Source organism: Numida meleagris, chromosome 2 (assembly GCF_002078875.1).
Source record: "Numida meleagris isolate 19003 breed g44 Domestic line chromosome 2, NumMel1.0, whole genome shotgun sequence".
Taxonomy (NCBI): domain Eukaryota; kingdom Metazoa; phylum Chordata; class Aves; order Galliformes; family Numididae; genus Numida; species Numida meleagris.
The window spans coordinates 40685387-40703549 of record NC_034410.1 but is presented as its reverse complement, the minus strand read 5'-3'; the positions used below and the strand labels follow the sequence as shown (position 1 = coordinate 40703549).

Sequence of the window (18163 nt, the reverse complement as noted above, 5' to 3'; positions counted from 1 at the left end):
GCAAGTCTATTTCTTTCTCCAAACAGCAAGCGTGATGCAATGTCATTTGTACTTAACCTAGATTATTAATTGAAAGGGAGAAGAACATCTGATAAAAGCTTTTTTTTTTCCTGCGACTTTATTTGAAGATAAGAAAGAGATCACTAAGCATTTTGCTAGCAATATGCGTACCTTATTTTGGAAAGGAAAACATTTTAAAAATCTAATTATTTAGAATATATATATTTGAGAATGAAGGCAGGATATTTTTTGAGCTCTCTTGAGTATAGTTGATTACTAGGAAAGAAATGGTTGGCTGTTCAAATACTCTGTGGATTACTTCTTTGTCAGGTATTATATATAACAGACTACTGAAAAGTAGAGGCTTCTTCAGAGGTGGCAGAAACCATTTCAACCTTCCTATCAGCAGAGTCGGGCAGTGGGAGGGAAGTGATAAATGCATGCCATTCCTACTCACAGAATTTTATGTAGTTACACTCCAGGACAGAATAATCTTGGCTGATACCATAATGAGATTGGACCAAACTATGCGAGTAATGAAAGTAAAGTTGCTGGGACTGCCAGCCATTCAACTTTACTGAATTGCTTAGTGTCGCTTTAGTTCTTGAAGAAATTGTCATTTTTTACGCACTTAATCCCCCCTTTTAGATGTTTATTTTATGGAATGAGCGCCTTTTTAATTTGGTTATATTTGTTTTTTAATGCTCAACAGTGACTGTAAATACAGAGATCTTGTGAACTGTGAAATGCTCTCAGAATTGCCATTGCATGTCCCAAATGTAAATGACTGCAGAGAAATTACGGTGCAGAAGTCCTGGAAGAATGGTATTGTATGCTCTGTTGATGAAACCTCCAACATTTATTTTTATGTGTGTGTTGCTTACCTATAAAATCTTAAGGATTTTCTTCCGTTTCTGAAGTCATCAGTTGGAATTTTTTGATAATTGTGTATGTGGAAGCATAAATGTAAGCTCTCACATGATAGGCTAGTTTTTTTTAGTTGTTTACTTGTTTCTTGTTCTGGATTTTTTTTTTTTTACCATTTTCCTATTTGGTAGGGCCAGATATGAATCATTTTATCTTGTTATTTATAGTCTTCAAATACTTTAATTGTACAGTAATGTCTGCATTCTTAGTATTTTGACAGATTGTGTATGAACCGTGTTATTAGCAAGTAGCTTGTTTTTCTTTATTTATGGTCAGAGAATGTGACAACAGGTTTTCTTGATTGATTGTTGTCTGTCAGCACTTCTTGGCAGAGGAGTTCAGCCACCTTGCCAACGATCAAAAGTTTCTTGTTTACGCCAGCTCAAATGTTTGTGAAGCATTTACTAAATTGGATCAAGGAAATGATCTAGATTTAATAAGTAGCACTTAATTTTGACCTAGTATATTTCGTGACTGGGACAATGTACCACTGAAGTGTTTCTGCTACCAGAGAAGTCATAATGCAGTGAAATTGTAGTCGTCGTTTCCTTCTCTTTTTCTCTGCACATGAGAAGTGTGATGTTTAGCCTTGCATAAATGTGTAGTTTTATTTGGCACGCAAGATGGAGAAAAACAGGACTTGATTATTTATGGACAGGTATGCGTTTTTTTCCTTTGCAACAGCTGTTTTGGGCAATAATCTTTTCAGAATGATTAGTTAATATGGATGTTTATAAATGTGGATTTTCAGAATTGAGATCAGTGTCAGACATTCTTGTTTAATTTCAGATTATAATTGCCAGTCTGAGCTTGTAGAGCAATTTTATCGTCACATCACTTAACAGTATTTTTAGGAAGTGCAGGAAACATAAATACTATAAAAAGCAACTGTGAAATACATCTCTAGACTACGGTGGTTTAAAGTTGCTCATGGCTTTGGCTTTAAAAGCGTATAAATCTTCTGAAGAGTTCTTCTAAAGCTTCCTTAGCCTTGGTCAAAAAAGTTGCCAAAGCAAGAGCTTCTGTGCCAGGAAAGTAAAAGTCTTTTTGTGGGGTTTTTATGTTTGTTTGTTTTTTCCCCAGAACAGTGCAGGCAGGATCAACTCTTTGACATTAAGGTCTGCACCCCTGTTAATTTGATATGGTGGGAAGAGAGAGTGCAGTATGTTCCAAGGACCTGGCCAGAAATTCTAAGTGTTGGGGACAGGCCATTAGGTTGATTATTAGGAAAAAATTCTTCTTAGAAAGAGTGGGATTGCGCTGGAACAGGCTGCCCAGGGAAGTAGAGGAGTCACCATCACTGGAGGTTTTCAAGAAATGCATAGATGTGGCACTGAGGGATGTGGTCTAGTGGGCATGGTGGAGATGAATTGATGATTGGACCAGATGATCTCAGAGCTCTTTTTTTCCAAACTTAATGGTCCCATGATTGACAGCAAGAATTGAGAGGAGAAACTTCTGAGTTAAAAGTTCTCTGGGGTGTTTTTTTCTGCACCTGGTAGCTGACTGTTTTCTCGATCTTCTTTCTGTCACTAAATCTTTCCTTTCCTAAATTCCCTATCATTACTGCACAAAATCATGCCGCTATGACAGTACTTAACGTTTTCGTAATTAATTGTTCTGTTATATATGCTTCCCATCCTGTGGTGGTCCTGTCTGCCTAAAATGACATACAGGTTAAGAGTGCAGATCTCCACTGGAACATGCCTCTTTATTGGGTGTTCTTTATTTAAAGTGTAGTTTTTTGGAAAGCACTAAGCCCCCTGCCTTTTGAACACCCAGTTCTTTAAAGAGGCCAAATGGGCACCCTGGATAGGAAGGCATTCAAAAGTTCATCCTTCTATTTAAATATGAAATTGAAGAATTTGAACTCATATCTTTCATTAACGTTGCAATTGCTCATCCTTCAGAAGAAGGAATCTCCATCATCAGCAGTAATTAAAGATCTAAACCCAAGTGTCATGGTTAAGAAACCAGTAACTTTCATTGGACTTGAGCTTCACGTTGTAGTGCTTAAAACGTGTAGGTTATTAAAGAATTTATTTCAATTCTGGAAAAAAAGTTTAAATTTATTGTTAGTGATATGGCAGTTCAAAGATTACTGCTAAAGATTTGTTGTTTTTTTTTTCCTTTTTGAAAATGAAACTTCTGGTTATTTTGATTCCATTTCTTTTCTCATCTCTCAAGTAAGATAAGAAATGTTGCACAAAGTTGTGAAATTTTTAATTTAAAAGTTTAACGTCAAATCCTTTCTCTTGAAGTTTGTTTAAAGTCTTGGTATCTGGATAATTAAGAAATCTCTTTAGTTAGATTACTGGTTTTTAGATTGTATTATTCAAATTTTCATTAATCATGCCTGTGACTTGAAGGATTTCTAAATATAAAGGAAAATAAGATAAAAATAAGTGGTTTCAGAATGGCTCGTTTTATTACATGATCCATTTATTGTTATTATCCTAATTATTAGATTATAGATGCTCAGGAAAAAGTCTTTCACTGCCCCTGCAAACTGGTGGAGATTCTGAGACATGGAAGATAGACAAAAATATAAAAGTGAGTTGCTGAATCCTTAATGAATGTTGATACTTCGGCAGTAAATTTTGTTATGAATATTGAGACAATTCTCTCTTCATATAGTAAGAAATTACAAACCTATGTATATTTATGTTTCTAGTCCTCTAAAAATGTTATAAATGAATAAATAAAATTTCTGGGAACAAAATCAGTGATGACGAGACGTGTTCACAGTGAACCTTTGTTGAATTCTGTTTCCAGCTTAAACAAAACATGAATAATGCTCTTTGTTTTATTGTTTTTGTAGAACTGAAAAGCTGAGAAAGTTTCATATTTTTAGGAGAGACTGCATTATCCATTTTGCTGGGTGTGCTGGAAAGGGTAAAGGATCTTCACCTACCCAGAATTCTCAGACAGTTATCCAGAGCCATGCAGTATTTTGTTGTCTCTATTCTTCTTGTATCTAGATATTCTGAAAATCTCCAAAAAATGGACGTGGGTGCTTTCCAAAAAGATGGTGCTTTTTTCTGCTTGTTTTAATTTTGTTTTATTTTTAGGCTTCTCATTCAGTCCAGCAGATCCTGGAGATGATGAACTTGCCCCGTAAATATTGCAGACGTTATTTCATGACTTTGCGTGGCTGTGAAATGTCAAAATGTTGGTTTTGGCACGTTCCTTACCGAGGGCATGAAAAGGTAAAGAGATTTATTGAGGAAAGAAGGAGATTGTAAATTGCAACTGTTTTTAATGCAAATCAGCATCTCCTGTGTTTATTTGTATTTTGAGAGGCTGATGGATCAGATGATGTTCAGAAGGTCTTTTGAAGATGTTTTATGTTTTTTTTTTTAAATGGTATGATTTTGAACTTGCAGATTTTTTTAAGAGTACAGACATCAACAAGAGAGCAAGAATTAGGGCATGCCAGTATAGAGTAGTAGAATGGGTGAGATTCTGAGACATTTCCATCGAACACCAGAGACCTGTAAGCGTACCCAGACTTCGTATATGTTCTTAAAATCAAAAGCCATCTGTGATATATTACTTCGGCAAATTTTGTGAAACAGGTGCACGTCTGTTTTACAAGCAGAGCAGGAGTTTTTCCATTTGCTAGCAATATTACTTTTCTGGTAGTGAGCAAAGTAGATGTGTTTTCAAACCCTCTTACAATAAACTGAGTTTGTACTACTTCCAAGAACTGTGGAAGGCAATCTAATTGTGCTGTCGTGTAATGAGATTTTGGAATTGGCTGAGACTTAGGTGGTTATATAAGTCATTTAGAAGGAAATAAAACATTAAAACAACTACACAAAGGCAGATGCCTAAACTTGTCCTTGGCAGATCTTACAAGACTATTTCTTATCTAGCATCTAATTGGTATGAGTTACACTTTTATCATTAGTGTCAGTAAGTAAGAAATTAAAGGATGCAAATGCAAAAAATAATATGATAAGCATTAGTAGTTGAACCTGATAGAGGCAAATACTATTTTAAAAAATCTTAAACTTACTGTGTCAGAACTTTTAAAATAAGTGAGTGTAATTGGGTGTTATTCTTCAGTATGTTTTTTCCTTCTCTTTTTATGTCTTGAAAAAAGCTGTTGTTTTTTTCCAGTGCTTTGCAGCCTCTTGGAAAAAACTTATCTGGCAGCTTAAAAATGCTAGGATCATTTGAGAGTTATTCATCATGGGGTGTTTTCTTTTTGCCTCAGTTGTGAAATGTCTTTGGCAGCCAATAGTGAATATCAGTGATTTTCTGCTAATCTGTATGAATGTTTGTAGTGCTTCTGTATATACGTGTTACAGAACTGTATTATTTGTGTTAAGCTATTAAAAATCTATTCCATGTGATTTCAGTAGTGGTACAGCGCACATAAATTTCTACCCACCAAACATAACCTAATTTTCTTGATAGTCTGGAGGTATATTTTTGTTTTGTTTTGTTTTGGAGACTTTTTTCATAGGTCTATTCAAAATGATAATTGGCTGCATACCTCACGGTGGCACCAAAGTACATAAATGGAAGACTGGTAAAGCAGCAACAAAGAAGTCATCTTGTCAAATTTAGGGGAAATAAATCTGTTTATGATCTGTTAAGCGGAACACTAGTCTACAAGTTTAGTATTAAGTTTCCAACAATGATTGTTACCAGAATTTTTGAAGAGAGCTGTCTTTCCCCAGGATGAAAGTTCCTTCATTTTCATTAAGTAAACTGTTGACGACTTAAAGCCTAACTTACTAGGATTTAATACTCTTCACGGTTGTAATTGGCCAGACCACAAAACAGTGATATAATTCTCAAAAACATCCTTTGTTTTGAAAATCAGCACACTCTTGAGCTCAAAGAGTTCTGCAAATTACCACTTTTATTTATTTAAATAAAGTTGCCTTCCATTTCACACAGTGAAATCTCTTTTGCATTAGGCAAAGTAAACAAGGCTATTATAAGACTTTCTGAAATACTCCTCAGGTGTAAGGTAATGGTTTTAACTAGGTTTAGACATCAGTTAGCCTTCTAAGAATAGCTGCCTTTCAAGTTTTTACAGTTTTGTTTGATCTGTCTATTCAGCATCTGTAGGAAATAAGACTGAAAAGTCCTGATCACTTAATACTTGAAAGGCCATCCAAAACTAAATAATTTATTGTATCAAGTGTCTCATAAGCCCAAGTGTCTTTGGAGCATTGTTTGACATAGAATAACATGCTTCTGTTGAGATGAGATTTTCAGTTGTTTCTCAGGAGCATCAGCATCTTTCCAGCTCTAAGAACTTCAGCAGTTGTAGGCATTTTCAGAAAGTTAAGTGGAGCTGCTGTCTTTAAAAAAAAAAAAAAAAAAAAAAGTTCTGTATTTATCCCAAAGCATCTCATTGCAATTTAAAATATTAAACATATTATTCTTAAAAACAAACGTTTTTTACATTGAAATTAAAATGGCAAAAATAATAAGTTATTAATGCTGATCAGGCCTGTTGTAAACAGCAGTATCGTCATCCAGTTAAGGCTGTGTGTTTTTTTTAATGCAGGAATGCAAAACTAGTTGATTAAAATAATGAGTTACTAAGACAGGGAAATATTTCCTTTTCTTGTATCACATGTCTGTTGCTTTGCAGTATGGGTGTATTACCACTTACTGGAGGAAAAAAAGCTCTATTATTTGAAGGGAAAAGGTGCCCAGCACCCTTCTTTCTGACTTACTTCCTTGAAGGAGCTGGAACTTCTCATGTTTTATTCCCTTTGGTTGCATAAAAGAGGTTAAAGTTTTGCCTGCAAGAATGGTAGATGCTTATCAAATCCTGATGAGGTCTTTGACCATTGAGGCTTTCACTCTAGAACCTCTAGACCCCCTGGATTGACTGATCTAAAATGTGAAAAATCTTTTTTGAGAGTATAACAAACCAATGAGTTTATCTTCATTTACATTCAGAGGCCTCAACTCAAATTAAGCTGGAGAGAGGTTGCAGTTTTCTGGATCTCAAGCTGCAGGGCACAATTAGAGCCTCTCACTGAGGCATGGGCAGGAGGAACATGGTGTTCTTGCCCGTAGGGGCATAATGGTTGAGAATTTGTGTCACCAAGACACAGAGGGCAACAGACTGCACAGTACTTAAAGCCTGATGCTGCACAAAAAAAAGACAGAGTGAATCTTCTCTGAGAGCATGCAGACGTGAGATTGAACTCCCAACTATACCTCCAAGGAAGTGCAGTTAGAGTCTGTGCATTTCAGACTGTGGGAATCAGAGAGTGCCGTGATAATGAAGTCTGGAAGCTTGTGTCATATATTAGCATGAGAACAGCCCCTGCTCCACCTGCACATCTGCAGTGACAGATTGTAGATTTCAGTGTCCAGATAGCTGATCAGGAGCAGGAAACTGTCCCAATAAAGCGTTAGAGCTGGCTGATGCTTTTTAATCTGGCTTCTTAAATAAAGGAGACTTAATTGTGCTGATCAATTATTACCATCTGTAACCAACTTTAAATGATTTTTAGTCCTGTTGGTGATCTTCAGCCACATTTAGTGTGGACTGTGCATCTCAGAGATGCTAATACCCCGTAAGAAAAGAATCTTCTAAGAAGTGCAGTGCTGCAGCATGGGATTTTCCCTCTTACTAAACATCAGAGTGCACACTGGGAGATGCTGGAAGATTTCATGGATTTTTGTGCTCGTTCATGTAATTTAAGCACCTCCGTGTAACTGCAGTAAAACTGTTTTACTCAGCAGTAAGTTGCTTATAAAAGATGCACAGCCATTTTATTAAGGTTTTTATTAAATTATCATGTTAAATGATTTCTGGATCAAGTGATAGGTGATAGAGTAGTGTGATCTACGCAACTTTTTGAAAACGAAGATCACCTATTACTAGTTTCATGAATATTCATTTAAAATTTATTATGACTAACTCAAAATTCAGAGATTCTCACATTTTACATGGTCTGTACATTCACTTATACCTTTAAATTAAAACAATCAGCTGAAGTCTCCTAGAATCTCTCAATGAAGCACGCAGTCGGTTTCCTTTATGCATGTAGTGTAACATAACCAATGATTAAAGCCTACAACAACTGGATTTTCCAAGCAATTTCACTAATACTTGGAACATTCAGAGCTCCTGATGCAATCTTGGCTTTTTTGGGGATGTCAGTCCAAAGGAGGAGGATAAGAGATTCCTAAAGAAAGGAAACTAGTTTACGTACTGTAAGCATGTGCTCAAGTTTGTTTTGGAAATGCCCTTGGCCGCTTGGGATTGTAGGTTTGGATTAAATGAGTTAAACCATTGCAGAGTGACAGCACATATTAACAATAAAAGATTCTACATGATTTTCTATAAGGGATTTCTTAGACCAGTTCAACAACATTATGTTGTTGTTTCAAAATAAAAGTAATAACCTTTGTAATAAACGTGTTTAAATGTACAATTTTTGTGTAACTTGACTCAGTGGTCTGTAAAAGTTCTTGGCCAGAAGCCAGTACCTGATGCTTTTGTGATAATTTGTTCACTGTAACAAACTCAGTGAGTGCGTCCTGTCTGATCTTGAGGTTATCTTTAAATATAAGCACTGCTCAATTCTATAATAACATGTTTACAAATTTGGAAGGGAGAGAGTGTCTTGTGATTTTCCATTATTTCACAAAGTAGTATTAAATATAAGACCAACTTTAAATTGTTTTGCAGAAGGATTGTAGATGTTACATAAGTGACAAAGGGTATCTGCAGGGGTGTTGCTGCATTTTTTGTTTAATTTTCTGATTCAGAACTCTAAGGGTTTAATCTCAGTAGCCTCTACTGTTTCATCCTGCAGCAAAATGTGTAAGTATCACAAAGCTGAGGTTAATGTATTTTTAAAGCAGCTCAAGATGGTAAGACATGAATGTTGCAGTACAAAATAAAACATGAATGTAGAATTTTTAAAATAAGTTGGTTCCGAGTGAAATAATTACTGAAGTTCCAGGTTTTTTCTTTGTGTCATTATAAGTGACTTTGTGGTGGTCAGTACATTTGTAGAATTTTTGTTTCTCGTGTTTCCACTTTCACCTCTTTGTTTCCTGTTCTGTTTGCTGAGCATGCCACATTTTACTGATTCCAAATTAAGTATATTTTCAAGTTATCTTTTTTCTTTGCTGAGTGTATATCTACACATGCATGCAGCTGTGGTCCCAGCAGCTCCTTTCCCAAACATGTCATCTGCATTATCTTTCTATTTGATTTGCTTTCCTTTGACAGTGCATTTGCCTTCAGACCCAGTTACCTTCTTGTAGCTTTTATCAGTATGTGTGGGTTAAATAGTTAAAAACAGGTAAAGCTGTTTTCCTTACAGAACTCACATTTTTGGGTAGTTCTTTAGTTTCGCATAAACTGAGGTAATGTTTACTGTTGTTTTTTTATCTTTTTCTAGATTTGCATGACAATACTTAAGACATACATTAGTATCAATGAAGCAGGCCTTCTAAAACGTGCAGGTATGGTAACAGGAGTAGCTTTTTATGTATGTCTGATACTTAGCTTATTTAAAGGAAATTAAGTAGAGTGACTTGGGAGAAAAATAGGTGACATTTCAACAGTGAATAAAATTCTCATTTTAGAGGAACCTATCTGCTTTCATGTTCCATTTTCACATTAAGGATGGGTATTTAGATTCACAGTTATCTCAGGAGATTGTTACAAATCTTACTTACCCAGAAAATGAACTTAGTCTGAATGGAACTAGGCTTGAGAATGGATATGAGTAACTGGAGCAGGGGAGGAGGTTTAACAACCAGGATTTTGTTAAGGCACTTTTCAGCAACATCTTGACCAAGCATTACAAATCCAAAAACTTTAGATTTAGGCTCTTTTAAGTGAAGTGCTGTTACAGCATCCAAACAACTTCAGTTTAGCCCTTCACACTACTGTATTTCCAAACAATTCCAGTTTTCACATTTTAGAGAACAGAATTATTCATGTGAACCTTTGAGTTCAGTCAGAAAGGACTCGATTTTAGCCTGAGCAACTGTTTTATTTGTACCTTAGTTTTTGAAAGGTTAGAGGTAATGTAGTACAATGTGAACATATGATCCTGCTGTGTCCTGTGTTCCCTTGATGAAATAGTACTGTAACGCAGATAACACTGAGTTCTTACGGGCTACAGCACATATCTATCACGACTAGCTCTGGAACAGCTGGTAAGGCCATCTACCATGGCATCAGTGCACTTCACTTCCTGGAGCGTCTGGAAAAGCCTCACTGCCTTGGTGTGCTGCCACGTCTGGCCTCGTTTTGTGCATTTTTCTTCTGCTGCTCTAAATCAGCTAAGCTTTTTTGAAACCTTACAGGAGTTAGGGAGTTCAGCTCAGTGACATGAGGTATTTCAGAATAGTCAGTCTGTATTTAGTAATGCTAACACGGTACATTCCTTGCACCTATATTTCTCCATATCTCCATGCCATAATATCCTGGATGATTAAGAGTTGTTACACTTCTTTTAAAGATTTAGGAGATAATTTGCTTAAATAGCATTAGTTGCCCCAAAGTAAAATAATTTTAATTGCTTTTTCAGTCCAAATATTTGTCAGGTATTACAGAGAAGTTACTCCTGGTGAGAATTTTGCTTTTCAAGTGCTGAATGATCTTCTCATTTGTTTGCTCAAGAAATGTTTGTTGCAAGAAGTATTTCAGATGTTGAATGTAACTGCACAGATTAATACACTAGTAAGTGACCTTAAAATACTTTGGAAATCTTTGGCTCATAGTTTCTTCGTTTGGGGGCTGATTGGTGTTTTTTCTTTTTCTTTTTTTTTTTTTTTAATTAATAGTATGACACTTTTACTGAGTTTATTTGATATTCAATTCTTGGGGAAAAAAAAGAATCTTAAGTTTCTGTTTGAATAACTGCTGCCTTTCTAGTTGAACAAGTTATAAAGACATAAAACTAATTGAGCTTTTTTTTTTTTAAATTAGCCAGCTTTGGAAGTTCTTCTGAGAGTTTTTGAATGTGTGGCTTCTTTGAATATAAGAGATGCCGTGCCTGCACTAATCAGTACCTTTTGTAAGGTATGAGCTTGATTGTACTGCTATTTGTAGGAATTTCGGAAATACTTTGCCTGTTTTAAGATACTAAGATATTTCTTAAATATTTTTTCAATAATATTGTTAAAAAGTAAAATTGTGGCTAGCTGAATTTTAGTATGGGTTTCCATTTACCCCTTAGTTTTTGACTGAGATTCTCTGTAACGTGTTCTTCCACTCATACTGGCCTGCGTATGGAGATACTTAACATGACTTTTTTTTGTTTGCTTACTTTTCTTCCCCCTGTTTGATATTACAGCTCATTGATGCAGGTATGTTTCTTGAGTATGAACATTTTAATTACATAATTAAACTCCTTCACCAATTGCAAGTTTCAAGCCAGGAAATAGATACTGTTTTGAACATAAAATCCAGGTATGTCTTTAAGGAACTATTTTATAATTATATCTGTTTAGTTCTGTCTTCAAGTTCAATTTTATAAGTTTACACAAAAACTTTAAAGGTTAGGAGAAAATGCAAATTTAGTGTTTTAGAGGAAAATACTGCCATATTATGCCTACTTGTATTTTAAAATGCTGCCAATCTACTGTGTTTCAGAGATCAAGGATCGTTATTCAAAATTTGGACTGTGACTGCAGTTACAATTAGCTTTTTCAGTATTGGTTGTCACAGTGCATTCTGATGGGATGCTCTTTGTAGCTATGGGATGAGTTTGTCCAACAGCAGTTGAATTGGCAGTGTAATTGTTTAATAAATGTTTTAGGCCAGCATAAATGAACAGTACTTCTTCAGTTTAAAAAAAAATTGTAGACAATAAGAGCATTAGTTATAATCTGAAGTTGTTTTCTGGTTTACTGTGAGTCTGCAGAAACTTTTGTACTAAGGTGAGTGTGGAGGAGGGTGGTTTTTTTTTCAGTACTGCTGGATTACGCTGAGCAGAATGTGTAACAGGTGTGGGCTCTGATTTCAAAACTGTTGATATCTCCCCATAACTTGCCCCAGTTTGTTTTTTTTTCATCATCTGCATCATATGCACACACATAAGCTGAGAAACCAACTTAGTGGTTCATTAAACAAGCTTTGGATCTTGGAGGAAACCAAACGTGGCATTTACTATGTTTTAACAACCTGTCACTGTTTCAAGGGAAAACACCCTAGAAATTGTTTGCTGCTTTTCATACTTCCCGTAGAGTACCTTCCAGCCAATGGATCCCAGTGTTTTATCTATGCATTTATCTCTCAGTGTATTATCAGTTTACCACACCTGCCGGAGGTGATTTCCCTTTTCAGATCAGGATTCTCATTCGTAGAGGAAATACCCTTTCCAAGTAACCTCAGTATGTGTCTGTTTTCTGCGCAAAACTGAGAAACAGTGTGTGTCTGTGAAAACTGAGCAGCTTTACTACTTCAGCTATATGTCTTAGCTAATTCATGTGTAGGTGGTTTATCTATTGTCCCAGTGGCAGCATCAGAATAAACCACTCCTAGGTATTTGAAGTTGAATTACACTTTAGTTTGTGTAATGAACTATTTTTTTTTAACCTTTGTGTCAGAAACACATACAATACAGTCTGCATGTACTTAAGGTATTGCAAGTCTTATTCCTACCTTTTCAGCTGCATTTGTACTGAGACAAGGAAGTATTATCTGTGAAAATATCTCTCTTCATTTGTTTGTATACTCAGGTTCTGTCTCATTTTGACGTGATCGTAAATGTCTGTTTTCAGTGTCCAGTCTGTATATGATTGGTAGTAAATCAAATAAAAGATTACATCATTTTTAGTCCAAATATGATGAATGGTTGATCACCTCCTTGTAGTTTAGTTCAGTAGGATGTATTAAAATTCAGCATTAATGTTTTTTTTCTTGTTGAAGATTTCAGGAGATGCATTTTAAAAGCAGCTGGCTTTTTGACTTTAATTTGGTAATGGCAGAAATTCAGGTACAGTGTGTGCATTTTTCAAGTTTTTTGGAATGCTGAAACCATGACTTCTACAGAAAATAGCTATTTTATGTCTTTTTAACATAATGATAATATATTTTTATGTAAACCAATTTTTGGGAAAGATTAACATGCAGAGAAACTGACTTTGCTGTGATGTCAGTTTTTATTTTAATTTGCATACTTGTAGCTCCTACACTTAATTCAAAGATTTTATGATTTTAAGGAATTATTTGTTGTGCTTGTAATTGATAGTGATGTATCATTCCTCACCAAAAATTGTTTAGTACTTTATTCAGTGGATGGAGTTCATACCCTGTGTAAAAAGGCAAATTGTAAAAGGATGTAGTTGGTAACACTTGATAAGTTATTTTGAAGAATATGAAAATGCTAGAGAGTAACTTATTGAATAGGTCTCTGCATTTTTCAGATTGGAGGACAGATTACTTCTTATGCACAATTGTAGTGTAGTTTACATATTATTGCACAGATCCTGAAGCCTAAGTTTAAGAAGGAAAGGATCAGGACTGGTTACAACTTTGTCCAGTCAGTTCCCAAAAATCTCTGTAATTCCTTGTTGACATATGTGTGTAACAGATCTCAGCTCAGCTGGCTTACCTGCAGACCTTGCAAGTACACAGCCCGCTGCTGTTATCTGTACCGTGAACCACTTTTTTTAAATTTAGATCTTCTATGTATGCCACTAGATTATAGCACATTAATATAGCCTGAGTCCTAAACCTCTCATAAGAGTTACCCCAGAGTAATGGGTGTCTCATGGGGACCGTACACGTTATTATTGTTAGTCCATGTTGTTAGGAAGATTCAAGTTAACTTAATCCTTAATGAAAGAAAATGGGGTTGGTGATGCTAATAAAATTTTAATAATATGGAGAAAATATGTAATAAAAATACAAATTTTGAGAGAGAAGAAGATAAAGTACTGAGGTTTAATCATAGCATCATTAGAAATGTCTTTATTTCATTATAGACTCTTCACATGAACTGATAGACTCTCTGTTTCTTTTCAAAAAGGGTAGTTAAGGGAAATGTCGTCGGAATACATTCAGTAGTTTCATAGGACATGGGCTATATACTAACCTTGCTGTTTTCTGCTTAATTATATCTTAGTTATCTCTTGAATTCCATTATGTATTTTCTGTTTGGTATTCTGGAAACAAGTTTGCTTATATTTGTCACTTGCCTTCTTCACAGCATTGCAAGGAAAAGAAGGATTGGGCCAAGTTGGGAGCTTTGTATGTTAATGCAAGAACTGCATGTGAACATTCTGATGATCTTCAGAAATTGTCTTTATGTATTACTGAAATACTAACAAGAGATTCTGAGAAAGACAGACCAGGAGTTCCTTTTTGTGATTTTGCTGATGCAGGTAAAATTAAGTGGAAGTAAACACTTAATTGCTTATCCTATTCTTTGTAGAATTTTTAAGAGGTAAAAGCCAAAACATATACTGACTGTTTTCTTCATATTAGCTAATTTGATCATGTACAGCATTCAGAATTTCTTCAGGCACAAATACAAATAGCTGAAATGATCAATAGAAACCATTTTCTAGTAAAGTCTATGATGCTTACACTTGATGTCAAAGAACTACCCCTTCTGAAGAATATACATTTGAGCTTTCTCATATTGAGAAGAGAAAACAATACTGATGGTCTTTAAGAGATAATGTCATGTTCTCTGGACAGTAGCAAGCAAGTATATTTCAGTATTGTCCTCTGAAGTGTGTAAGTTAATAGCATAAATTAACTTCACATACTTACATGTATAAAAATGCATTGACTGGCATTACAGCAGGTGTGTATCTTTTGTTATGGTTTGGTTCTAGAATTTTGGATTATTGGAATTATTCATTACCCTAAGCAACTAAGAATTTATACAAGGGTTGGGTCGACAATACACCATCTAGTTTTTTTAATACGCAACAGATTTTCTGTTCCCCTTTCCTCCGTATGCCTCTTCATTTACTCATCTGCATCCTTCCTTCCAGTGAGGTTGTAGGAGGCTGAGGCTCAGTGATGTCTCAGTGGGATATTAAGGCTTTGTACAAAGGATGACTCAGATCTTTTTTAACCTGCATTAACTAGTAAGACCTGATGACTATTTATTTCAGTTAAGTGACACATCCCTTCTGATCACAGACTTTCGTGTTACAAAACAACTATCACAACTTCTGGCTGTGAAACAGACAGAAGACTTTGATGGGACTTGAAACTTGGTCTAACTTCTTTAGAGCAGTGGTATCCAAACCGATGGGCAACCCATCAGTAAAAAATTTTTAAATACTTATCCCCAACATACTGTGTATATATATATTTATTTGTAAATTATATTTATGTACCACTGCACTAATATATTATGTATATTATAAAACATGAACAAAAATGTAAATTAAAAAGGATGAGATAGAGATGAAATAACACCATTTTTTTTCTTTTATTTAACTTAACACTGGTACAAAAAAAAAAAATTTTCTTTCCATGCCTGAATGGATTGTATGTGCACCACCCTACACTGGAGACCACTGTTCCACAGTACCAGCATTGCTTCCAAAGTGGTTAAATAAGATGGTTTGGAAAACCCTGCAATTACACAGTTCTCTAATTGCTGTCATTTCTTCATAGTCTCAGAAAATGCAAAGCTTACTTTAAAAATGATGATGTTCCTAAGCTATGCCATTACATTCCCAGGCATCTTATGGATAAACTAGAATACTGTCAAAGACTGTCTGAATAAACTGTTATTATTTACCCTAATTGTGGTTGTCAAACTTAAAAAATTATTACATTTAATGCCTAATATTTCAGAAAATATATTTATTGTTTTCATAGTGATTCTGTTTTTCAAGTGTGCAAGTGCTGTGATCTGTAAGTTCTTCAGAGCTCTTTTACTGGTAAAAATATAATATGTATTTTTTCTTTCTAGTAATAAAAAATTCCCAATGTAACGAAGCAGACAGAACTTTCATTGGAAGGGCTGGGATAAGTGTAATGAATTCTTATCGCAGAGTACTGCAGTGGATAAAGGTACACTGGACTATAGTAACCTGACTTGAAGAAAGACTCATTTATTTACTAGATATTAAACTGTTTCTCTAGTTTAATGGCTGGATGTGCCACTTGCCTTCTCACAATCTACGTATTTCTCAATTGCCCATCTGGATCAAAGTGTTTTGTTGTGCCCTGCTGAGCAGTAGTCTTCTGATCTTTGCACGTGTGGGGTTTTTTTTCTTGTTTACTTTGTTAATAGAGTGGAGGGAGTTGCTTGTGAGAATGAATATGCTTTTAATTTATCTTTCATGTAATACATAATTATGGCTTTTCTACAGCAAAATACAGCTTCTAATGATAGACATACAAGGTATTCATACTTCCTGCTAGAAGAATGCAGTTTAGTTCAAGACAAAAGCACATAAATGAGGATACTTCTGTCTGGATAGAGTCCATTGTAACTTTGTCTTGCCACCTAGAAGCTTGCTTGTTCAGGTTCAGCTTTGCCTTTTCTGCGCTAGGGGGTGAGTTTGGACCAAAATGCTGATAGTGTTGTTCCACAGAAAGGTTACTTTCCTCCATCTGGCAATACTGTTGTATTCTGAGACCACCCAACTCAAGGAATTTTTCTTGCCTTTTTTTCTGAACCTGACCTCAGATGGAGTGGATAAGGTCAAGAAGATAGAAGAGTCATAGCAGGGCTACTACTGACTGCACTTGGTGAAATGCTCATTACCCAGAACGTTACTAGAAGTGCTTTTCTTCTCTTGACTCTGGAGTTCTTTCTCTGTTTATTTCCGGATGACATGCATCCCAGGATCCTAAGGGAGCTGGCTGATGTGGTTGCCAAGCCACTCTCCATCATATTTGAGAAGTTGTGGCTGTCAGGTGAAGTCCCTGGAGGCTGGAGAAAGGGAAACATCATTCCCATTTACAAGAAAGGGAGGAAGGAGGACCCAGGGATCTACAGCCCGGTGAGCCTCATCTCTGTGCCTGGGAAGATCACAGAAGAGATCGTCCTGGAAGACATTTTAAGGCACATGAGGAACAAGTGGGTGACCCAAGACAGCCAGCATGGCTTCATCAAGGGAGGGTCGTGCCTGACCAATCAGGTGGCCTTCTGTGATGGGGTGATGGCGTCAGCGGACAAAGGGAAGGCAACTGGTGTCATATATGTGGACTGCTGCAAGGCCTTTGACATGATTCCCCAGCACATCCTTATCTCTATATTGGAAAGAGATGGCTTTGAATGGTGGACTATTTGGTAGGTAAGGAATTGGCTGGAAGGTTGTGGCCAGAAGGTTGTGGTCAATGGCTCTATGTCCAGCTGGAGGTTGGTAACAAGCAGTGTTCCCCAGGGGTCTGTCTTGGGTTCAGTGGTCTTTAACATCTTTATCAGTGACATAGATGATGGAATTGAGTGCACCCTCAGCAAGTTTGCTGATGACACCAAGCTGAGCAGTGCAGTCAATACAGCAGAAGGAGGGGATACCATCCAGAGGGACCTTGGTAAACTCAAAAGGTGGTCCCTTATGAATCTAAAGAGGTTCAACAAAACAAAGTGCAAAGTTTTGTACTTGGGTTGAGGTAATCCCAGATATGTATACAAACTGGGAGAGGAAATCTGTGAGAATAGCCCTGCTGAGAAGGACTTAGGGGTCCTGGTGGATGAAAAACTGAACATGAGCCAGCAATGTGCACTTGCAGCCTGAAAGGCCAACAGTAACCTGGGTTCCATCAGAAGAGGGGTGGCTAGCAGGGTGAGGGAGGTGATTGTCCCCCTCTGTTCTGCCCTCCATCTCGAGTACTGCATCCAAATCTGGGGCCCTCAACGCAGGGAAGATGTCAAGCTTTGGAGAGGGCCCAGAGGAGGGCCGTGAAGGTGATCAGAGGGCTGGAACACCTCTCCTATGAAGATAGGCTGAAGGAGCTGGTCTTGTTCAGCCTGGAGAAGAGAAGGCTGCAGGAAGATATCATTGTGGCCTTCCAGTATTTAAAGGGAGTTTATAAATATGAGGGAAGTCAATGTTTTACATGTGTAGATACTGGTCATACAAGGGAGAATGGTTTTAAATTAAAGGAAGGGAGATTTAGATTAGATATCGGGGAAATTTTTTTACTGAGTGGTCAGGTGCTGGAACAGATTGCCCAGAGAGGTTGTGGGTGCCCCGTCCATGGAGGTGTTTAAAGGCAGGTTGGATAGGGCCCTGGGCAATCTGATCTAGTACTTGATCTAGTGTCTGGCAACCCCGCCTGTGGCAGGTGGGTTGG

At 36.4% G+C, this 18163-nt stretch overlaps 1 protein-coding gene across 4 annotated transcripts in view; it reads left to right on the top strand.

Annotated features, from left to right (window-relative positions):
* TOPAZ1 (testis and ovary specific PAZ domain containing 1) overlaps positions 1–18163 on the top strand; it is a 46320-nt gene that overhangs the window by 15621 nt on the left and 12536 nt on the right. For all 4 annotated transcript variants that reach the window (XR_002435590.1, XM_021388218.1, XM_021388217.1 and 1 more), the window contains 10 exons: positions 713–825; positions 3395–3480; positions 3999–4136; positions 9330–9393; positions 10470–10621; positions 10871–10963; positions 11238–11353; positions 12815–12881; positions 14097–14271; positions 15828–15928. Coding sequence is in view for 3 of the 4 variants with exons in the window: in XM_021388218.1 (XP_021243893.1) it covers positions 713–825; positions 3395–3480; positions 3999–4136; positions 9330–9393; positions 10470–10621; positions 10871–10963; positions 11238–11353; positions 12815–12881; positions 14097–14271; positions 15828–15928 (1105 nt within the window). In the remaining variant the exon portion in view is untranslated. The remainder of the gene's footprint in view (positions 1–712; positions 826–3394; positions 3481–3998; positions 4137–9329; positions 9394–10469; positions 10622–10870; positions 10964–11237; positions 11354–12814; positions 12882–14096; positions 14272–15827; positions 15929–18163) is intronic.